Genomic DNA, 24,213 nt, shown 5'->3' on the forward strand with positions numbered 1-24,213 from the left:
TAAAACCCTTAAATATGGGATTTTGGGCTATACAATTACTCGTCATTCCTCTTAATAACTGATTTGTGTTTTGTAAAGGAAACACACCGTAAAGAATTTCTTACTTAACAGACTTGACTTTTAGCCAATTCTTGTTTCACCTTAATACTACAGTGGTCCCAGACAAAATGACACTCGCTCTCTCTCTGCGTGGTCACATGCCACCACTCTCTACTACTGTTTGTGCAGCAGGCAGCCTGGCATGTGATGTTTTCTTTTCCTTACCACAGTCCTTAGGCTGCCTAATCCCCTGAGAGGGAGACCCTGTCCAAACACACGCCTGTCCCTACAACCCTGTCCCTACAACTCATGGCTCTGCACACACACATACACACACCAACACATACTGGACCCCCTGGGAATGTTTGGGGACATAGCCCTGTGAGCCCCTCGGGGCTAACAGACTTTCTGGCTCTGTTCAGGTATTTGAGAGTAATGCCGGTTTTTAATGTCGTTAGGAAAGCCGCTTTTGAAGTCGACAGGATGTTTTATTCACAATGTTGTTTCTGTGTTAGAGTGAACCGCACCAGTTTACAAAGAGAACTGTTTTTCAAGAATTAAGTCTTAAGGAATTTCGATTTCTAGACGTTCCCCTCTGAGGAAGGAATTCACTCTCCAGAAATCTGTCAGGTAGCGCCAGTCTCCTCCGTTTCATCCTCTCCCCATCCCTTGTCTGATGCAGGAGCAAATCCTCTCTGGGGAGGGAGGAATAACAAGCGTTGAGGTGGGGGCAAGAGGCTTTGAAGTTTCCGTAATGTTGGCTTGCAGCTCAAACACTGTGGCATAGATGCTGCCTTGTCCTCAGGATGAATGAGTGCCGACAAAAAGGTCAAAGCGAGCACATTTCAGCCCCGAGAGCTACTGAAGGTGCCATGATTGATGCTTTTCTTGTGTCTCCACTCCTGGAAAGGACAGATTAGGAACAAGGATTCCAATTACTGCAGATTTTCTTTTTGTTCTTCTCCTGTTAAGTTGATGCTTTGTTTTTGTCATGACAAAGCATCCATGACCACCCAGCGTTGTTGACAACAGTATTGAATCCCTGAAGTTGATGAATATGGGAATGTTGCAGTGCGGAGGGTCCAATGTGGCATGTCGGAGGTGATTGTTTCTGGTGTCAAATGGAGCTGCAAATAGAGCTGGGCATTATTAACTCCATACACTGACGCACACTCTGTATTGAAATATCTGACAGTTGGCAGTAAATACCCAGTCAAACTCATAGTCGCTTATTTGTTAAGATTTTAACTGATTTATATCATATCATAATTTTACCAAAACAATGCTAGCTGTTAACTGTCTTTTAGAATCTTTATTCTAAGATTAACCAGCTTCAGCCTCTGGTTTCGTATTTAATGTACATATACTACGATGGATTCAATCTTATAATTCTAGCCAATAAAGGGGGAAAAAAGTGTATTTCTCTAAATATTTAACCCACTCTGGTTTTACAGATGAAACACCTGCAGTACAGTGATTCATTTATCTGATTCTATTAAGGCAACGTTATTGTATGACTACCTGTTTTAAGAAACCTTTAATTTGAACAAAATGTCTGTTTATAGCAGTGGTTCTCAAAGTTTTTCTGTCAGGCCCCCCCTTTGGAGAAAAAAAAAAGTCAGGTCCCCCCAACACAAATAGTCACGTAATGGGCCAAGTTAACATTTATTAAAATACATCAATATGAACGTGAGCATTCCTTTAAAAAAAAAAAACTTTGCTCGGACAATAAGTTATAATACTTAATTTCATTTCATTTCAAGCCTTTATTTACCCAGGTGTATCCCTTGAGATCATTGATCTCTTTTTCAAGGGAGACTTGCCACTTTGCAAAGAAAATGCTGATATTTGGCAAAGTGTGTCTTATTGCATTAGTGGCTGCAATGAGCCTGTTTTTGCACTGCACATTTCTTCAAAACGGGGTTGCAGGCTCACTGGCGGCGCCAGAGATTTATTTTGGGGGTGCTGTGGGGTAGCTTGACGTTTCATAGAGGGTGCTCAAACATGTAGGGTTTCCCATTACGGTGCCGGGCACTACAGTGGAATTTTCTACTGCAACAATCCCCACGCAAATACACAGTGTACCCGCGACTGTTACAATGAAGGCTCGATAATCGGCTCACGGCATATAGGTGTAAGCAGGGGTAAAGTGCTATTTTTATAGGTGGTGTGTGGACCCCCCCCCCCTGTCATGCCTCTACACCCCCCAGGGTGGGCGCGCCCCCCACTTTGAGAAACACTGGTTTATAGTGAGGTAAAGAAGACAAAATCAGCATTTCATCACACATACAAGCTGGAACAAGGAAATGTCACTTTTACATAAGTAAGATAACAATAGACACCTCGGATATAACTCTAATTATATTCGAATGTATGGGAACATTTTATCGGATAACCCATACCTTCACAGCTTGATGTGCATGTAACTGTATGTGTGTAGTACTTGTGTATAATCTTCCTGTGTGTGTGTGTAAGTGTAAATGACTGCACACTGTGTAGGTATGAGCTCTGTGTGTGTGGCCCCTTTGTTGAGCCGTGGGGACACCCTTCAACTCCTCGCATTGTAATTGTAAATGTCTGAATGTGTCCCAGCAGCCCCCCCCCCCCCCCCACCGCTCTCTCGCTCCCCCTTCCTCTCTCTCTGGGAACTTGTTCGCTGGGGTCCAAGCAGCGTTTATGATTCAGACACGACCTGTGAGAAACATCACAGGAGTTTGTCCCCCCCTCCTCCCTCTGTTCAGATCACTCTGTTTTACAGCCTGAAACACATTGTTTGAGGGGGAGGTGAGGGTAGGAAGTTGAATGTCCCGTTTAAAGAATAGTTTCTCATGGTCGTCTTGCCGTGTCGTAAAAAACAGCAGGGACAGGAACGTCCTTTAAGAGTGGACCGTTATTCCTATTGGTTAGCAGCTGATTTATAAGCACACAAAGAGATGACCGGCCTTGCTCCTCTGAAGTGTTGTCTTATCCCTGTGAACTCCTCAATCCGTACTGCATGAGATGAAATTGAAGATTGGATGGATGAAAATAGTTTTAGGGAATTCCCTTTCACCAATTTCACTCTTTTAAAGGCGGAAAATAAATGAAAATAATTTACATTTATGAGAAGATAGAAAGAAGCCGTTTTTTGATGATCTTGAGTAAACTGTTTATACCCATACTATATGTTACATCCCCAGCTCGTTTGGATAAAAGGGAAGCAACACAAGACCAGGTGTTCTTGGTAAGAGGTTGGTTCTAATAATAAACTCAAATAAAAATGATATAAACAAAGATAGGCTCTTTAAACGAGGAGCTATTTATTTATAATATAAGCAAAAAGAAAAAGGAGGCCACAGATCAGCACAGTCACAAGTTTCAGAACAATAAGGGCACGAAGGCGAAAATAGTGAGGCGTCTAGTACAAATCCAACGCCGTCACAAGTCCAACGCTGTCACAAGTCCAACGCTGTCACAAGTCCAACGCCGTCACAAGTCCAACACCGTCACAAGTCCAACACCGTCACAAGTCCAACGCCGTCACAAGTCTTCATCATCATTTTTTGTTTGATTATTACTTAAATGTGGCCAAAAGTCCCAAATGCCATTTCAAAATGCCTGTTCCATTATCTGCAAAGCTTGAAGGTATGTTAGTAGCTGTACGATATATGTTGTCTTTGTCACTCTGTAAATGAGGGTCAAAGCTATGCTAAAGAGTTTGCAGAATAATGTCTTCTCTCTCATAGATGCAATGTTCTCCTTTCTCGCCTTCCTGTTGCTCACCTCTCTACCTGTGTTTCCTCAGGTGCTGGAATGGATTCGCAGGAAGCAGGTGCCAGTTTCGTGACCCGTGCACCACATCGCCATGCATGAACGACGGCATGTGTCGCGCTGTGACCAAGGGCAACACGGCGGACTTTAACTGCACCTGCAAACTGGGCTACACCGACCGCCGCTGCATGACGCCCATCAACAACGTGTGTATCAGCTCGCCGTGTCGCAACGGAGGCACCTGCGAGCTGGAGAGCCTCCAGACGTACAAGTGCCGCTGCCCCCCTGGATGGTCAGGTAACAAACAACAGGATTATGACAGCAGAGCAGTGTTTTCTTTCTTATTATCTGATGGGTCTTAAAGGATCAACCTTGGTGCCTAGACCTAGATACATTTTTTGTTGTTGACCTAAATCCTAAGAAAAAAGCCTAGTATGTGTATAGCTTACCTGCAGCATATGTATGTATACAGTAGATGTGTATGAGTATATGCATATGTTGCATGTATGCATATGTATCACTTGCATATTCATTTAACAATGTTTCCGGTGTATGAGGCTCACTGGCAGTGAATGTATGAGATTACTTTAGTCGTTGTTATTGTTTGTTTCTGTTTTTTGTAATTTATCTTCTCTTTGTACATACAATCAGTACAAACCACTGTCTCATTTGTATGCATATATTTTGCTTTCCATTTCTAAATGACAAACTTTTTTTGCATTGTCGAAACGCAATACAAATATTTTTGATCTATAACTACTACTATAACATAATTTCTCCTTGCCCTCAGGTAAGCTGTGCCAACAAGCCGATCCCTGTGCCTCAAACCCGTGTGCCAACAGCGGCAAATGCACCGCCATCGAGTCCCACTACATCTGCACCTGCACGGCCTTCTTCACCGGAAAGACCTGCAAACAGGACATCAACGAGTGTGACACAAGCCCGTCACCCTGCAGGAGTGGCGGGTTGTGCATCAATGAGGTCGGAGGCTACAAGTGCCAGTGTCCGCAGGAATACACGGGGAAGCACTGCGAGAGCCGTTACATGCCCTGCAACCCGACGCCATGCCACAACGGAGGCACCTGCATCCAGAGGGGAGAGACCAGCTACGAATGCTCCTGTGTACCAGGTACGGAGGTTATACTTGATATATATATATAGATGCATTATCCACTTTGTTTTTGTATGACAGTGGAATGGACAGTTCGGATTCAAACATTGAAGGCGTTAGCATTTAGCTTTCCTGCCACAGTTTCTGCCCACAAGCCCTGCACTCATTCACTCATCGCCACTCACACTGTGCTACTCTTTAGGTTTCTCTCTGGCCTTTACATAGTGTCTTGTTGTCAGTAACAAGTACACTTCTTTAATCATTTAGAATTAAAGGTAATTTTATATGCTGTCATGAACCATGTGACCATTAAAGATCCTCTTGAATAAACGCAAATGTATTATGTCTTAGTGCACTGTGTTCCTGAAGCCACTCACGTCCCCCTAAGATGTCACTGCTGTTAGTGGCTGGTTAGGGGATGATGTCATTTAAGGCTGGGCTGTTCCTGCCTGTGTGTTGTCTGTGTGCATACACATGAGTGTGTGTGTGTGTGTCTGCTTTACTCAGTACAGTGTGTGAACAAGGCAGAGCAGGAAGACATTGGGGCTTATCATAAGGAAATGGACAAAGGACAACATCCTTTCCACATAGCAGCGGGGTGAAGTAAAGCTTGCTGGGACGTTAGGTCCTGCCTGCACTCTCATCACCTCCGCACAGTCTCTCTCTGCCTTGTCTTTGTCTGCTGCCACTCCCGTCCATAACAAGCTGTCCCTAGAGACATCTTGACAATCCTTTTATATTATATACACTATTCCACTGATAGACTGGTGAGGTTTCTTTTACGAATATACTTTTGCAAAGCTCAGGTACTCCCCTTTTCTCCTAATCTTGTAGACAAAACATTAAAGCCTCTACTAACTATTTAAGTGTCCTTTTCACCAGGAAACCTCAAATGAAAGGGGAAAAAAGCTGTAAAAATGGTCTTCAGCACTATTAGCTGTGTGCCTTGACTTTAGACCTAAACAATTATTTTACAAGATGAGCAAATGTGACTCCGAGCAGCAGCAGGGCTGACTTGTCCTGTTTTTGATTTGTATTATCCAACATGCCACATGTACAGTCCGGTGGCTCCTCTCGTCGTGTATCTGTACAGCAGAGTGAATGTTATTACATGGTGAGACAACCACAGATCTCCAGATGGCACAGCTGCCTTCTTTCTTTTTTGGGGTTTAGAAAGACCGTTGACCACATTTAACTGTAGAGAAGTTTCACTCCCTTTGTCGTAAACGAGAACTGTAAATCAGCCCCCACTTTTTGGAGACAGTAATTAATATTTTACTCTTTCTTACAGGTTTTAATGGGAAAAACTGCAACCTCAACATTGATGACTGTCCAGGTCATGGGTGCCTGAATGGAGGGACGTGTGTAGATGGAGTCAACACCTATAACTGCCAGTGCAAACCAGAATTTACAGGTTTGTATAGAGATGTTCCTTTTCACTTTGATTAGTTTAACCTGCCTTAAAGAGTTTGTCAGTCATCCCCCTGATCCGCCCGCAGGTCAACTTTGCACCGAAGATGTCGATGAGTGCCAGCTGATGCCCAACGCCTGCCAAAATGGCGGAACATGTCACAACACCTACAGCAGCTACCAGTGCGTGTGCGTGAACGGCTGGACGGGTGACGACTGCAGCGAGAACATCGACGACTGCGCCAGCGCCGCGTGCCATCAGGGCTCCACCTGCCATGACCGCGTGGCTTCCTTTCACTGCCAGTGCCTGCCGGGCCGCACAGGTATTTATCTTTAATTAGCTCTTAATATGTAAGAGGGTTTTATATGAACATGTTTCAGCCTTATAAGATACAATTATTTAGGATAGCTTTCTATGATGAGATTACACTCTATGCTGTGTTGTGAAGGGTACAGAAAATGAAGGCTTAAATTAAAGGCTAAAAAGTCTATAGAGAAAAATGATAATATTTGGTTTTCAAACTGCTCGTTTGAAATATATCTTTTTTTTATCACCATTGCAATGTCAACATGCACAATAAACACAACTTTGAAAGAATGCAATATTGTACCGTGGGATTTTAATTTATTTATTGAAAGAGACAAAACTGAACTTTAACAAATTATCAGTCGAACTGATCTTAATATATAGTTTGAAATATTGCTATACTCTTTTAATAACTTTATAATTTCTGCATTTAGACGTTCAGTTAACTTGTCTTCTCAATGCCATTTGAAGACGCCACTGTGATGAAATCCATCAGTTTATTTTACTAGAGGGATGTCTTTTTTACATCCTTTTTCTTCCCCAAATAATTGTTAATCTTTGGTGTTAATTCTGTGCCTGTTCAAAGTAAATACATGTTGCCACGCGTTACTTTAGCAGTAACTCTCTTTAATGTTTTAAACTGGACAGGATGGAGTATAAAGTCTATCTTCTGTGTTACCAGGACTGCTGTGCCAGCTGAAGGACGCATGCATTAGCAACCCGTGTCAGAAAGGTTCCAACTGTGACACCAGCCCTGTCAGCGGAAACCATTTCTGCACCTGTCCGACTGGGTACATCGGAGCGTCCTGTGATCAGGATGTGGACGAGTGCTCACTGGGTAAAACTAAATCGAACATATGTTTCCTATATTCAGCCCAAAAATGACAAAAAACAACTGTCAAGAACGTTTTTCAAAACACATGTATAACTCTTTTATATAATCTCCTTCTTTCCTGATATTATTGTTACTTTGGTTCCCATACTTGTGCTCATAATGTCAGCAAAATAAAAGCCAAGTCATGTCTTTGCGGTCAGAGGGCTCCGTGTAAGGTCATGTACATACACAATACGCTGTTTAAGTAACGTAAAGTATGGATTTGTTTTAAACAGGTTCCAACCCATGTGAGCATGCAGGGAAGTGTATAAACACCAAGGGCTCGTTCCAGTGTAAGTGCCAGCGTGGTTACGTGGGGCCGCGCTGCGAGCTCGACATCAACGAGTGCATGTCCAACCCCTGTTTGAATGAGGCCACCTGCCTGGACCAGATAGGAGACTTCCACTGTATCTGCATGCCAGGTAAGACATGAGAGTGAGAGTAATCACAGAAATTCTAGGCATTGGGAGTGACATTTTATAAATTGCAAAGCCTTGATAATGCATTCTTTGTTATTGTTACATTGATTCAAATATATAAATACTTTTTAATGTATTTAAAGCCATTTAAAAAGGGAGAAATTATATATTAAATGATTTCATTGTTTTAATTGTTTTAATTGAAATGTCAAATGACAGAAAATAACTATATTCATAATTGATCAATAATATAAGTCAGTTTCCCAGAAATAAATGCCAAACTTCTACAGTTCTACAATAGTTTCTAAATGTTCTCAACTTTCTTCATCTTATGGGAAAGCGTAGTGATTATCTCAATCAATTGCACTGTTTGGTTTACGTCCTCTTAAACTGAACAGGAATTATGATGGCCACTTTTCACTATGATAACATGAGAAATAAGTTGCAGTTCTACTGGTTTTCACAAAGCCTCTGTGTATAATTGAAATTAGCTACAGCGGTGTATGTATATAACATCAGTGTGAAAGCGCCTCTCTCTGTGTCTCTTGTCTAACCGATCTACCCCCCGTCCCCCCCCACCTCACCCCTCCTATCCTCCCTTGCTAATTGGCCAGGTTACGAGGGGGAGTTCTGCGAGATCGATACAGACGAGTGCGCCAACAGCCCCTGCCTGAACAACGGCAAGTGTATCGACAAGATCAACGCCTTCCACTGCCAGTGCCCCACAGGTGAGGCTGCGTACTGCTGCAGAGGGGGCGGGGGGGGGGGGGAGGGAGGAGGCATGGGGCCAGGGGGCACAGAGGTCGATCTCTCTTCCTTACTCTCTAACTCTATCTCTCTTTCACTCAAACACAAATACACACAAACACCTTTCTGGACGGGCACTAATCCCCGCCCTGAGGCAGGCTTACGCAGGCCCGGGTAGCCCAGAATGAACGCAGCAGTCAAGGAGGAGAGGGAAGAAAAAAATCTATACGGAAAGGCCTGGGGAAGTTTGAACAAGTTTCTTATAACTTTTGCTAAGTCTGATGAGTGAGCAGAAACGTGTGGATCTAAACCAGAGTCTAGATTGTGACTAAGAGCAAGGGAGAGCTAATAATAGCAGGCACTATAACATGAGATGTTCTGCATTCTGATGGTGAATGAGGTAATGGTTTGATCTATTTTGAGGGCAGCTACTGTAGTTGTGTTTTTAAGCTCTTATTTTGTTACCAGAAATGCCATTGGGTGTACATTATTTGGACAACTATTGATGTTTTTTATTCAGGAGTGAAGGAATGCCACTATTGAATGTGGATAGAGAGAAAAGAAGAAAGCAAAGGAGCGATCTTCAAAAGTGTTTTTTTCTGTTTTGCATTCTTTCTTTGGGATCATTGAGGTGGAAGTGATTTTTTTTCTTCTTCACGTTCTTTCTTTTCGGGGAGAAAAATAAAGAAGCGAGTCGGGTGGATCAAAGGCGGCCTGGGTGGAGTGAGGCAGGATTCCTCCTGTTGAGAAGGGAAGGAAGAAGGCTAGAAATAAAAGAAAGAAAGAAAGAAAGAGGGACACCCCAACAGGAAAGCTTTAGAATTAATAGAAGGAGTACAAGAGTGAACAGAAGAGCTTAACGCCTAAGAAAACTGTGGGACAGTGAGAGAGGGTGTATGTGAGGAAGCGGCACAAAGTGGTGCTGAACGTGTTGTTTTGAGAGGGTGGATGGAGTGGTGGGGGGTATTAGAGGCACGGACCGTTATGCTGAAGCAGGCAGGGAGGGGTATAGAAGGGGAAGGGGCCTTAACCGCCCTGCTTGAGATGTAAATTTGTCCCCGTTGCGAGCCAGGCCCGAGGCGAGGGTCCCCTCTTATTATTTCTGTACATGGAATAGCCATGGAAACCCCACTGAGAGCCATTGAAATGTCTGATTCCTGCAGTCTGGGGATAAACCCCTCTTTGGCGGCTGGGATGCATGATGTGTGTTTGTGCATTTCTGCCTCAGCTTGGGTATGCTTGTTTGTGCATCTGGGTTAGATATTCTTTCACAGGGCACTGTAACAGAACTCTAAAGACATTTTACTTTTTGCGTCACATCTTGGCAAAAACTTCTGAGGCTTCTTTCTCGCTGTTGGAAACTAGCAACATTTCTAGCAGAATAAACTGGTGTTGTTTTCCCCTCTCACTCTGCAAAACAGCTGGTCTTCCACTTTTCGATTATGTATAATATAGGCAGCTTTTTATTGTGGATCGAATAGTTTAAGTGTGGTTAGAATTTAATTTCTAGGGCATAACATGTTTTCTAAGGCTGCATATCAGTTTGATAAACTTACTGCAAGCCACATAAAAACTGACAGTCACTAAAACAGTGACCCTTAATAAAGTGTAGGATGGCTTACTAATGTGCATATTGTATAAACAAACACTTAATTTAGAAAATATGAAGGACTCAGAGGAACAGAAAGGTCAAATAGTTTCTCAAAAAAAAGAATCTGGATTATAAAATGCTTTAATGCATGTTTTACTAACGCTTTTTAAAGCATTTTTAAGCAGTTATTAACAACATTTCATTTACCAGGTTGTTAAAAATACCTGCAGAATTAAAAGAGAAATTATGAAAAAAACTGCAAAAGCTTTTTCAAAATCCTTCAAAAATATCTTAGAAATCGTTAAACTGTTGAAAATGTCAAAGGTTATTTAACAATTATAAGCTAATTGTTATTAAGCATAACAAATAGCTTTATAAAGCATCCAATTATTTATAAACCATCCAGTTGTTACCTAATGTGACTTCCAAATTATAATCTTTTGGCAAATTTCTCGTACTTTTTCTTTTTAGTTACACAAAAACAGTTTGTTTTTACATACTGTTTGTGTATAGATGAAAATACACATGCATGTCCTCATGAATGCTTCTAGCAAAGTCCACTGTGAGAAATCAGCTCCCCCTTTCAGTTGAGCAGCAACTGAGTCTTTTTAGCTCAAACCACCTGCATGTTCCTGTGTGGTGTGGAGGAGGAGGGGAGCTAGGGCTTTATCTCTTCATCAGACAACATCCTACAAGTACCTGGACTATACCATCATGTGAACAAGGGGGAGACGAATAGAAAATAGCTGAGATCGGGATAACTCCGGGAAAAAGCAAAGGGAAAGACCGCTGGTAGATTTTGAATGACAAGGAGTTTGAATAGTTGCAGGTCAAAGGTCAAGCGAGGCTTTTAGAGGCGGACGGGCAGGAGGTGGAGGGGGTGGTGGAGAAGGGGTGAAAGCAAGACGGGAGAATGCGCATTGTGATGGAAAAGTTTTTGGGGACAAAGGAGGCAACGGGCTCAGTTTGGCGTTGCGTTGAGCAGACAGGCCCTCCTTTGTCTCTCAACTCTTGGTCAGGAGGCCTCGCAACTTTCATTCTTCCCTCATTTCTTTCCCTCCCTCCCCCCCACTTTGAACGAATTGGTGCCCCTCGCCCTCCCGTCTCCTTTTGGAGTCGTGCTGAAAAGAAGTGAAAGGGAAAATAGAGAGTTTGTAGTGTTGCACAGTTGTTAATTAACATGCAGATTTTCTGATTCGATGAGAGTATGGACTCAGGATTATGAGTGGTCTAGAATGGTGAGAACACACACACACACACACACACACACACACACACACACACACACACACACACACACACACACACACACACACACACACACACACACACACACACACACACACACACACACACACACACATGCTCACATGCACACAGTAACCCCCCTTGTTGTTTTTCCAGGCTTCACTGGGAACCTTTGCCAGATAGACATCGACGAGTGTGCCAGCACGCCTTGCAAAAATGGCGCCAAGTGCACAGACGGCCCAAACAAGTACACCTGCGAGTGCACTGAAGGTAAACAAGTGCTGATTAAAGCTGAATATAACATTTTTGTTTTTTAAGGCAAACTGTAAGGTTTGCAATTGCAGAAATAAAATAAACCAATTATATTTACCCTAGGAAAAAACATGCCAAATGTAATAAAGATTAGTACAACAGTTAAAAAACAAATGTTTTAATTTATCCAGGTTACTCTGGGAGGCACTGTGAGACAGACATCAACGAGTGTTACTCGGACCCCTGCCACTACGGCACCTGCATCGACGGCCTGGCCTCTTTCAGCTGCCAATGCAAGCCGGGTTACACCGGGCGTCTGTGTGAGACCAACATCAACGAGTGTCTGAGCCAGCCGTGCAGGAACGGAGGCACCTGCCAGGACCGGGAGAACGCCTACATCTGTAGCTGCCTCAAGGGCACCACAGGTGACTGCCACACGCATACAAAAACACATGTAATCATTACTTTTTAATGACATTCACGGATACTAAAATACGTTTTTCAACAGGAATCAACTGTGAAATCAACATTGACGACTGCAAGAGCAATCCCTGTGACTATGGGACCTGCATCGACAAGATCAATGGCTACGAGTGTGCATGTGAACGCGGCTACTCTGGTAAGCATTATTCTACACAGACAGCTGGTCATCATTGCATATGACCTTTTGTGTGGGAATAACATTTTTAACCCACTTGATTTCAAAATACTAATTAACACTGATACCTACTGAATCATGACAGACCTTCGATATGACAATAGGCTCTCTACTATGCAAAGTTACCTTAAGACAGGTAAACATGGCTGCTGTCTCAGGTGGCCAGCAGATAAATGAGTGTTTAAGGTGTACGATTTAACGTATGGACAGAGGAGCGAGCCTTCCTGATGGGGAGGGTGACAGATGGCGAGCGAGTGCGCACGCTCCGCTGAGGCTCGACCGGTATCACTTTCCAGCTCCTCCCTGTCCCCAACCTGCTGCTGTTAGGACACAACAAGCTGCCCTCCTGTACAAAGAGAGGACACACACACACACACACACACACACACACACACACACACACACACACACACACACACACACACACACACACACACACACACACACACACACACACACACACACACACACACACACACACACACACACACACACACACACACACTCACCTGGGATTTGAGCGGGAGAAAAGATTCCCTGAAAGATTCCTGAAAGTTGAGCTTTTAAAAGCTTGGAAGCAGGTCCCTGCTCTAAAGCTAAATGGGCTGCCTTCATGCTATGCGTGGCACCAGGCTGAATGGCGTCAACGCTCCAAGTGGCCGACAAAGAGGGACTTAAAAACCCCTCATGTTTCTGGAAATTGATACATTGGCTGCTCTGAGATATAGATTTCATTGTGTTGCGCCTTTGTGTGATGCTATGTGACTTGCCTCTGTGTATTTCAAATAGTACCTCACATGAAGTGCAAAATTGTGTTATTGACAGCTGTAGCAGAAATTATTTTACAATTTAAAAACCATCAGTTTACTGTCTTTACAAAATACGTTTATTGTCTTTCTTGCCAACATTTGTATCAGAAGTGTTATATCTGTCGACTAAACATTTGATTAAAGCAAGGAGACAGTTAGCCTAGCTTAGCATAATGACTTCCTAGTACAGGGGTCTGCAACCTTTTTGACCAAAAGAGCCATTTTGCTCCTTTTTCCCCAACATTTTTTTGTCTGGAGCCGCAAAACATATTTCATAGCTTGATAGCTAATAAAGTTGTATTTATTGTTATATCAGAAAAAAACTACAGTTGTTTTGCATTTATTAGGCTATTTATTACATTATATAAAACTGTTAACCTCTAATAAGAAACAAAGAACTCCTATAAGGAGAATTACAAATAATACACAGGCCTACTTTAAAATAAATTAAACACAGCACTTGGGGAGTCCTCTGCACATTTGAAGGAACAAAAAATATGATTAAAATGGGCCCACTTTGAAATAAATAAAACATGTAGCTGCACCCTAAAAAGAGTTAAAGGTAGGGTAGGTAAGAATGGAGAAACCAGCTCGTGTGCGCTAGAATTTGAAAATACACAACCGGGAAAAATATGCCTCTTCCTTCAGACTTTCTTATAGAGTCCCTCCTCCAAGGTTATGGCTAGAAAGGATCCGTCTTGTGTAAAACTCTCGCGAGAGTTTGGCTGAATGTCACGTGGCTGAATGTTTACGTTTGGCAGGCAGCCTTTCAGTTACGATCGTTAACATCAGTTGGCCACAGCCAGGGGCGCCGGAAGCAGGGGGGCCAAGGGGCCATTGGCCCCCCCACTTTTATGGATCAATTCAAAAATATACGTGTATTTGTGTAAAGAAATATTTTTCCGGGGTTCGAGTTTTTTGTTTGATTTTAAATAAGCAAAGTCTTGGCTTTCAGAATATGAAACTTTTATTTCCAAAAACAAACGATAAATACAGTTTTGAAGCTTGTAAAGGGAAGAAGACAGGCACCTCGCTCTCACTCGGCTCCCCCTCAGCGCAGCAGCAGCAGCAGCTCCCCTCCCCCTCCCTCTCACTGAAATTATTAATGTAAACCGTATAGTAATCTAGATAACACGGCAGGGTCCGTGACAGTTTCATCTGATTTCAAATAAACAAAGTCTTGGCTTTCAGAATATTAAACTTGTTTCGGCAAATCCAGATGATAAATACAACTTTGAAAGCTTGTAACGGCATAATTACAAGAGGAGAACGGAGTAATTTAACGTCACAGGGCATAACAACAGCCGGTGTTTCTCGTCTGTGTGTTTAACACAGACACACTTGCGAGTTTACCCCAGACAAGTAATCCAAACGAAAATATTTTCCCTCCATAGCTACTCTGGTCATTTGCCCCGCTAATAATCAATCAGATCGATGGATTCCAGAGAAGAGGAAACTTTGAACGTCTTTTTCTCAAAATTATGACTCGGTGGCAATCATTATATAATGTGACATTTTGCTTAATATTTGGAGTACAACAACAATCCTGATATCATTAGAAAGCTAGGAATCTCCTCTTTCCAACAGTGTATACAACTCAAAATGTGTCTTTGGGTTAATGCGAGCAGTTCAAATATTGCACTAGGTAAAATAAAGCAGGCAAACATAACAGGAAGAATATGTACATTTTAATCCAATCAAAGAGGACATTGTCACACCATTCAAATGTATCAAGTAGCCTACATTACAACCAATGAAAAAGCTGAGATTTGTTTATTTGTTACGTTGTTCTGTGTGTGGCAGCCGTTAACCTAGAAAGATAAACTTAGCTCGCAAACATGTCAGAAGAACCAGCGCATAAGAAAATGAAATACAGTCAAACTAAACTTAAATTCAACCACTTCAATGTCACATCCCTGACATCCACCACAACTCCGGAGCCTGGACCTTCAACTATAGAACCAGCGCAGCCAGATAAACCCAAAAGCAGCAGCTCTGCGGCCGCAGAGACTGTCAAAACCGCAGGCCTCGTTGAACCGAAACAGGCTGGTTCCGACTGCGTGGAGGCTTGTTGTCGCGACATCGAGACGGGTAAAGCTGCACAGCTAATTGTTGATAAAAAGGAGACCGCTAGATCGTTTGGACAAAGAGAAAGGTACTTTAATGCAGAATGGTACAAAAACCGAGAGTGGCTAATTCTTTGTAAAACCACTAAACGGGCCTTCTGTGAAATTTGCAGATTTGCTGCTGTCAAACGGCTGGTAACTTTCTCAAAATGTGGAGATGACAGTTTTGTAAATACCGGATGTAATAACTGGAAAAAGTGCCCAAGCCTCCTGGACAGCCACGAAAAGTCCAATGTTCACAGAGAGTGTGTTCAAAAAAAGTGTGCTTTCTTCAGTCAAACACCAGTCAACATCCAGCTTGTCCAACAGGAGCGTATTGAGCAGGAAAAAAGAAGAGATGGGATGATGGAGCAGCTGCGCTGTCTGCAGTTTCTAACCCGACAGGGCCTAGCAATCAGGGGGCATGAGGATAAGGAGAGCAATTTCAAAAGGCTAGTAGAACTCGTAGCTGATAAAAACCCCACTCTGAGAAGCTTCATGCTCACCGGGAAATATGCATCACACGAGACAATCAATGAACTCATAAACCAAATGTATCGGGAATCTCTCACCACTTTATTAACAGAAATTAAAAACAATGCAGAACATTATGCAGTTATTGTGGATGAAACTCGCGATTGCTCCGGGCATGAACAATTGTCTCTGACTGTACGATGGGTATCAGCTGATTATGTTGTCCATGAAGACTTCATAGGAATGTATGACTGTCCTAAGACTGACGCATTATCAATAACGCTTACTATTAAGGACATGTTACTGAGATGCGGCCTGGACATTGGTGACATGAGAGGGCAAACCTACGATGGCGCATCTGTTCTACAGGGACAAATGTCAGGTGTGGCCAAACGTTTTAAAGACATCAATCCCAAAGCAATCTCAATGCATTGCACTAATCACAGCTTGAACCTCATACTCCAGGAAGCTGCTTCAAAGTGCAACATGGTACGTGGTGCCTTCAGTTTAGTTCACGACATACATGAGGTCATCAACAACTCACCAAAACGACTTGCCATCTTTAATACCATTAGGGATGCTGCAGCTGCTGCCTCTCCTACTGTCAGTGGCCTCACACCGCTCTGCCCCACTCGCTGGACAGCCAGAGGCAGTGCAATAAAATCCCTGCTTGCAAATTATGAAGCCGTCTACGACACGTTGGATGAAATAATCCGAATGGGGGGGAACACAGAAGCAAGCAAGAAGGCACCAGGGCTGCAGGCATTGATGACTCAATTTAGTGTGTTCTTCGGATTGAAAGTGTGTCTTACACTGTTTTCTTCTGCGGAAGAGGTGGCTCGGGTGCTCCAGTCCAAAGACCTCTCAGCAGAGACAGTTAAGTCAGCAGTGCAGATGCTCCAGACACACTACACAAACCTGAGGTCCACAGAGGCATTCCACAGCATCTTTGAAGAGGCCCAAAGAACGAACATGAGCGACCTGGTCCAGGCCCCGGCTCTTCCTCCAAGGCGGCGCGCTCCACGCCGTTATGATGATGGGGATGCGTCTCATCAGTGGGAAAATCCAGAGGACTACTTCAGGAGCCAGTTTTTTGAGGTAGTTGACCTGCTCACTTCTGAGCTGACTCGCAGGTTTAACCAACCCACTCTGCAAATGCTGATGAGTATGGATCAGGTACTCCTCACAGCAGTAAACAGTCCCCCTGGTTTCGGCAGCATCAACATCCCCCAAAATCTGGTCGACATGTACACAGGTGATATTGACATGGAACGGCTGTCCACCCAGTTGTCACTGTTTCCAGCAGTTTTGCAGGCACACAACAGTAGTTCCGCCGCTGAAAGACCCATCATGCAGGTGATAAAGGTGTCCACAATCACCGACATGCTGGCGGCACAGGGACGAGGCACGCAATCCCTCTTCAGTGAAGTGGATAAACTTCTACGGCTGTATTTGACTGTGCCAATGTCAAATGCAACAGCTGAGCGGAGCTTCTCCAGCCTCCGTCGGTTGAAGACGTTCCTCCGTTCAACAATGTCCGAGCGCCACTTAAATCACCTTCTCTTCCTCCACATCCACAAAGATTTGACCGACGGCCTGGACCTCAAAAAAGTGCTCCGGAGCTTCTGCTTTGCCAGTGAGCGAAGGGAGGTTTACTTCGGCAAAATCTAGGAAGATTGTGTAGATTTAGCCACGTGGAAATGTTCTTTAGCTTTAGCCTAATGTCGGACATTTGTTTGAAGGGTGCTCCGCCTCCACCCTCACCTGTGATTGGACATTTGAGTCATGTGATTTTGATTACATGACATCACAGCTTGTGTTAGGTGTTATTAACCAATAGTTTCATTGGAAGACCTATTTTATTATACAGTTAATATTACGCCCCAGCCAGGCCAGTTCGAGTGGCTCTTCGTCCTTTTCGTAACTGTATTACAACTATTGTTCATCGGTTGAATAAATAATTTATGTCAATTTCTTGAATTTTTTAAATAAGTTTCATGAATTGCATTACCTCCTGTAGCCAGAGAGGCGGATTGATTACCACTCCGCCCTGGCGGAGGCACTGGCGGACTGATTACCACTGTAGATTTAGCATTTCTTTCACATACACACACACACACTTTTTGGCCCCCCCACTTCTGAAATGAATCCGGCGCCGCTGGCCACAGCAAATGATAATGAGAAGCTAAACTATCTATTAATTATGTCAATTACAGGGAGTGTGATTGTTGAAATAGGGTGTTAGCGGTCTTGCTGGTGTTCAAAGAAGAATGACAACACTGTAGATCACCAACACTATGGTTTATTTTTTATTCATAGGCAAATCAACGTTGTCACAGTAAAAGTCCCAAGATAGTTCCTGGTGCAATAAAATGTTCCCTTGCAGTGTTTTACTATTATGTCTGATGTTTCTCTATTAATATTGCTGCTGCATTAACGTGTATGTTGCATCATGTTACTTCTGTAGATGTGTTTCCGAGCCGCTCCGATTACAACGAGAGTTACAACGAGAACGTGACGTCATATTTACACTAGACGGATCCTTTCTAGCCATAACCCTCCTCCAACACACACGAACGCGCATTATCAATGAGGCCACGAGATAAGTTTGTGCACAGATGGAAGGCTGACAGGCAGGTAGGCCATCCAGTTATTTTAGCCGAGCCGGCTAAAATGATTGTTCGTGCTTTTTAAAGTACTACGGCTTCCAGAGATTAATTGTTGTATGTATTTATTGTCAAAGCATTTCATATATTCATTGCTATCGGGACTTTAAGAGCATTCCATGGAGTATAACAAAAAGTGTTTTCTGAAATAAATTACATACCCCATTGAATTATGACTGAAGATCGTCAGCTGTCTTCCTCTCCCGTGTTGTTCCTCGATACGTAAAGGCTGCAGCACCGTTGACAACTTCTCTCTAGATATCAAACATACCGGTAAACCAGCATCGTCTGCTGTGAAAGCATATAACTCTGTCCACACAGAATTAAATCCTGTGTTCCTCCGGTACTTTTCTTTGATTTATCAAAGAAAAGTTTATTCGCTCATCGAGCCGGGGGTCCCCGCGCGAGCGCCTCTAAGAAAAGGCGCTCGCGCGGGACCGTAGCAGGATGTGACGCATATTTTAGTTGACCTAATTAAAACTGTTTTGTTTTTTATTTATGTGTCACAGTATCACCTCAAAATACAAGATACGAAACATTTTCAACCATGCAACAAAATATAAATAGTCCTACAAATACTTTTATTTTATTTCCTTCTTATTTTTGTCTAAGCTCAAGGGAGCCAGAGCAGAGGGCTTAAAGGGCCGCATGCGGCCCGTGGGCCGCGGGTTGCCAACCCCTGTCCTAGTAGAACACATTAGGCGCTTTCACACCAAGTACTTTGCCGTACTTAGTTCCCAGTACTTAGTTAATCAGAACTCTTTAGTTCTTGTTCTTGTTCTTGTTCTTGTTCTTGTTCTTGTTCTTCTTCTTCTTCTTGTTCTTCTTCTTCTTCTTCTTCTTCTTCTTCTTCTTCTTCTTCTTCTTCTTCTTCTTCTTCTTCTTCTTCTTCTTCTTCTTCTTCTTCTTCTTCTTCTTCTTCTTCTTCTTCTTCTTCTTCTTCTTCTTCCCGAGCAGTTCTTCCCCGGCCGGAAGTCCCTGGAGTTGGGGACTGGCTTCAGTAGAAGCTGCTGGCACTCTCAGCAGCTTCTACTAGACCCGGCGCCGTGGGAAGGCCAGGACTGCTAATGCCAATGCCAGAAAATACAATGGCGGCTTTTCTGAGTTTTACGGGGCGTAGTTTGCAATTCGCCCTGCCAATCAAAAATGGGAACCTTTTTCTCCCAGGAAAGTACCTGCTCTCTAGCAGGGACTAAAAAGGGGGTGAAAAGGTTCTCATGAACTAAGTTCTAGTTCTGTTTTTTTTTGGTGTGAACGCAACATTTCAAGAACTATCGAAACTATACTGGGAAAAGTACTCCGGTGTGAAAGCGCCTATAGTCCCCCTGTAAAAACCTTATAGTTTTTCATTTTTGGTGTGGAATAAACAAATGAAATGCATTGTTTTGATTATTGAACTCTAGGTGCTGATGGTTGTTTGTTTTCTTTTGACAAAGCCAGGCTAACTGTTTCCTTTTGTTTTTTAGTCTTAATGCTAAGTTTGGCTATTCAGCTCTAGCCACATATTTAGCACACTGAATTGAAAGTTTGATGAATCTTCCCAGTTCCCTTTTGCCTCTTGGCAGGCTGTTGATAATAAGTATGTTTTCTACTCATTGTACAAATGATGCTACATGATAGTAAAGCATCCTGTCCTTTTTCTCAGGTACCATGTGTAACATGAACATCGACGAGTGTGCCATAAACCCCTGCCACAATGGCGGCACCTGTATCGACGGCATCAACAGCTTCACCTGCGTGTGTCCAGAAGGTTACCATGACACCACCTGCTTCTCCCAGGTCAACGAGTGCCTCAGCAACCCCTGCATTCATGGCCACTGCGATGACAAGATCAACGGGTGAGACTTTCTACAAACTGCTCAATGATATTTCCAAAGAACCTTTTAATCATACTTTATTGTTTTTCTCTACGACAGCTATAAATGCCTGTGTGATTCTGGCTGGAGCGGTAAAAACTGCGACATTAACAACAATGAGTGTGAATCCAACCCCTGTATGAATGGAGGCACCTGCAAGGACATGACCAGCGGATATGTCTGCAACTGTCGCATGGGCTTCACCGGTCAGTATTTGTGTGGATTATTATTTGTTGATGTTTAAGCCTATATGTGTCTCCAAACTATTTGACTGTTTTACCTCTTAACTGAAGTGTGTATAAAATACTGTTTGCTCTATCCGCAGGCCCAAACTGTCAGACCAACATCAATGAATGTGCCTCCAACCCCTGCCTCAACCAGGGGACGTGCATTGACGATGTCGCTGGGTACAAGTGCAACTGTGTCCTGCCCTACACGGGTATGAAAATATTATTGAAAATATTTGATACACCCATGTGTTGGCCTGGTGTTCAGGCATTTCCTTCCTTTTCCACAGCCAGTGTGCTTTAAGTTATTGGGCAAAGAGGAAACATTTGCGTGGGGTCAAATAACTGTCGAGGAAAGTTCAGCCTCAAGACTCCCTCAGGGCTGAGTGACACCGAACCTCTGACTCCTTCTGCTTCTGTGTTACACAAGCATCCCGATAAGAGAGCTGGAAAATATTTTCATGCCATCTCACTTATTTTGTGGCAAAACAGATAATGATGGAAAGGTGAAGGTTACGTTTTCTCGTATTTGTCGAGTCGTCTATTTCGGAAAAATCCACAGGACTTTAAATAATAAAGGGCCCTTCGCTTGTGCCGGGGTGGGAACAGGGGTTCTTGACACATTTCCTGTTTGCCTGCTTCCTGTCTCACAGAACCGCAAATGGTTTCACAATGGCCGGAAACTGGACCCTGCTTCCTGTAGGAGCCGTGTGTTATGGAAACAGATAGGGAAATGTCTCCGCAGGCCTCTCACACTGACAGAACCTGGCTAAAATCTTCTGATAGCACTGATTGAAAGATGATTCTGTGTCCATTTGGGTTGGGTTATCTCCAAGTGTATGATGACTCATACGTGGTATCAGGCAGTAGAGTTAATGTTAAACACATAACAGATGTCATTTATTTGTGTTAAATATGTTATTTGGATTGTGTGTTATAGGAGAGAACTGTGAAACCTTGATGGCACCCTGCAGCTCTAAACCCTGCAAGCAAGGAGGAGTGTGTCAGGAGTCAGAGGACTATCAGAGCTTCTCCTGCATCTGTCCTGAAGGATGGCAAGGTAAACATTAATGTCTTAATTCCTGTGTGACCTAAAGGAACTAGTAAACAATTCCTCTATGAATTCCCAACAAAATAATTTTACAACAGAACTCTAGTTTCAGGATGTTCTTTCTCCCAGTATATTCTTGCTAAAAATGCCAGATTATTTAAGAATGTATATCAATACAAAAATTACATTTATTTATTACTCACACAATCTTACTGCTCAAATCATTCATCCCTGTGCCTAGCTTCAGAAAGCAACTAATAACTAGGAAAAAGTCAATAGTATAGAATAAATAAATATATGTGGCAATGTTTAACAAAAGAGAGATGCACTTTACAGTATCTTCCTTTTTCCACCCCTCAAAGGTCAAACATGTGAGGTGGACATCAAAGAGTGTGTAAAGAATCCCTGTCGCAATGGAGCGACCTGCCAGAACACTTTGGGCAGTTACCGCTGTGCATGCAAACCGGGCTTCGCTGGACGCAACTGCGAAAGCAACGTGGATGACTGCAAGCCCAGTACGTTCTCAAGTTTCTCGTACATTACATACTCTACATTCATTTCAAACCAAGAGCTTAAAAAATGGGCTAAAACACATTCGCTTAGCTTATCCTGATGCCCCCTCCTCCCACAGACCCCTGCAGTAATGGCGGCCTGTGTAAGGACGAGGTGAACGGCTTCCTGTGCACCTGCCAGCCCGGCTTTAGGGGCACAAAGTGCCAGGAGGACATCAACGAGTGCGAGAGCAACCCCTGCAAGAACGGAGCCAACTGCACCGACTGCGTCAACAGCTACACCTGCACCTGCCCGGCCGGATTTAGCGGGATCCACTGTGAAAATAACACGCCTGACTGCACCGAGAGGTACACAGTAGTAATATATATACAAGTATATGCAACTTTATATAGCACTTTAAAAGGCAAACAGGTTCAGCAACAAGGTGCTTCACAAAGACACATTTAAAAAAAGAAGAATTATAAATAAGTGTGAACATGTTATCAGATACAAAAAAGAAGAAACAGTTACACACTATCAAATGTATTCAAACCATTTGTATTATAACAGATAAGACAGTCAGGTGAACACTGAACTCCTTGTGTATCTACACAAATTATTAAGTAGGATCAACAGATTCACTTTTATCCACTTGTTCATGTAGAGCCCATTTTCTTGTCCACCACTGCCCCTTCTGGTGGAGGGTTGATGTGCACCAGCTGACTTCAGCACTGTTGCAGCTGTCCTATGAACAGTGGGTTAGCTGGCCGGTACTCTAAATGAGCTTGTAACTGTAGAGTTGTTAAAATGCAAGGAATGGTTTTGTGTTTCAACTATCTTGGCAGCTCCCAGGAGGGAGTTTGAATATGGAGTATAATAAAAAGTATTTCTTCTTGGGTAACTTTCTATGATTAAATCAGAAGTGAATGAGTACACAACTTCAGTGGATCAGAGTTTATTTACTCCTCTCTTCCTTGAAAGCTACTTTACATCTTATTGAGTTTGATTTCATACAACAATTTATAATTTTTTCCTCTGCAGCTCCTGTTTCAATGGGGGTTCCTGTATGGACGGCATCAACACCTACACCTGTTTATGCCCGCCGGGCTTTACTGGGAGCTACTGCCAGCATGACATCAACGAGTGTGACTCCAAACCCTGCCTGAACGGCGGCACCTGCCAGGACAGCTACGGCACATACAAGTGCACCTGCCCTCACGGATACACAGGGCTCAACTGCCAGGTAGGCGGACAGGAAGGGGCTTTAAATGAGCTTGTTTGTCTTTGACTTTATTCAGCGGTATAAAGTATTGTTGTGAACTTTTTTAGTGGTGTGCAGGTAAACACTGAAACATTGCATAAATAATAAGAAATAAACCAAAAAAAGTCCATCTGAACCAAGTTTAGCTCTTTGTTACTTATACTTTTATAATCATTTTGAACCAGAAAACACCAAATCAATGTTTAAAATGTTTAAATAGTTATAAGTAAATGACTGAGTTTACTGCGTTAAACCTTCCAGAATTTGGTCCGCTGGTGCGACACGTCTCCCTGTAAGAACGGCGGAACCTGCTGGCAGAGAGGAACCTCCTACAACTGCGAGTGTGAGACCGGCTGGGGGGGACTTTATTGTGACGTCCCAAGTGTCTCCTGTGAGGTGGCGGCCAAACAGAGAGGTAAGTTGTGCCTTACCTGGGTTTGGATATCAAAATCACATCATATATTGTGAATTAGTGTGTTTGTGAAAATGAAATGCTCACCGTCTCGTCCTGTCTGCGTAGGAGTGGACGTTTCCCTTCTTTGCCGTAACTCGGGTCAGTGTCTTGACGCAGGAAACGTGCACTACTGCCACTGCCAGGTTGGATATACTGGCAGTTACTGTGGGGAGCAGGTGGACGAGTGTACCCCCAACCCCTGCCAGAACGGAGCCACCTGCACTGACTTCTTAGGCGGATACACCTGCAAGGTAACAGCACTTAAAACAATATGCATCCAGTTGTTGGTGTTATACCTTTTGTAACTTGTTAAGATAAACCTAATTTGGACATTATTCCAGTGGAAACCAGCTAAGCAAGTTCGTTTTAATTTAATGTTGCAAGTTGAGTGTCATCTGTCACTCTACTTGGC

General features: G+C 43.2%; 1 protein-coding gene across 2 annotated transcripts in view; it reads left to right on the plus strand.

Moving 5' to 3' along the window:
- notch1b (notch receptor 1b) overlaps positions 1-24,213 on the plus strand; it is a 51,387-nt gene that overhangs the window by 13,766 nt on the left and 13,408 nt on the right. For both annotated transcript variants that reach the window (XM_079689185.1, XM_079689184.1), the window contains exons 3-21: positions 3,824-4,086; positions 4,580-4,918; positions 6,192-6,314; positions 6,400-6,633; positions 7,300-7,455; positions 7,728-7,913; positions 8,525-8,638; positions 11,653-11,766; positions 11,940-12,173; positions 12,257-12,367; positions 20,106-20,298; positions 20,377-20,522; positions 20,642-20,755; positions 21,484-21,603; positions 21,957-22,109; positions 22,226-22,454; positions 23,128-23,329; positions 23,609-23,762; positions 23,868-24,052. In XM_079689185.1, the coding sequence (XP_079545311.1) occupies positions 3,824-4,086; positions 4,580-4,918; positions 6,192-6,314; positions 6,400-6,633; positions 7,300-7,455; positions 7,728-7,913; positions 8,525-8,638; positions 11,653-11,766; positions 11,940-12,173; positions 12,257-12,367; positions 20,106-20,298; positions 20,377-20,522; positions 20,642-20,755; positions 21,484-21,603; positions 21,957-22,109; positions 22,226-22,454; positions 23,128-23,329; positions 23,609-23,762; positions 23,868-24,052 (3,370 nt within the window). The remainder of the gene's footprint in view (positions 1-3,823; positions 4,087-4,579; positions 4,919-6,191; positions 6,315-6,399; positions 6,634-7,299; positions 7,456-7,727; positions 7,914-8,524; positions 8,639-11,652; positions 11,767-11,939; positions 12,174-12,256; positions 12,368-20,105; positions 20,299-20,376; positions 20,523-20,641; positions 20,756-21,483; positions 21,604-21,956; positions 22,110-22,225; positions 22,455-23,127; positions 23,330-23,608; positions 23,763-23,867; positions 24,053-24,213) is intronic.

This window comes from Notothenia rossii (assembly GCF_949606895.1).
Source record: "Notothenia rossii genome assembly, chromosome: 6".
NCBI lineage: Eukaryota > Metazoa > Chordata > Actinopteri > Perciformes > Nototheniidae > Notothenia > Notothenia rossii.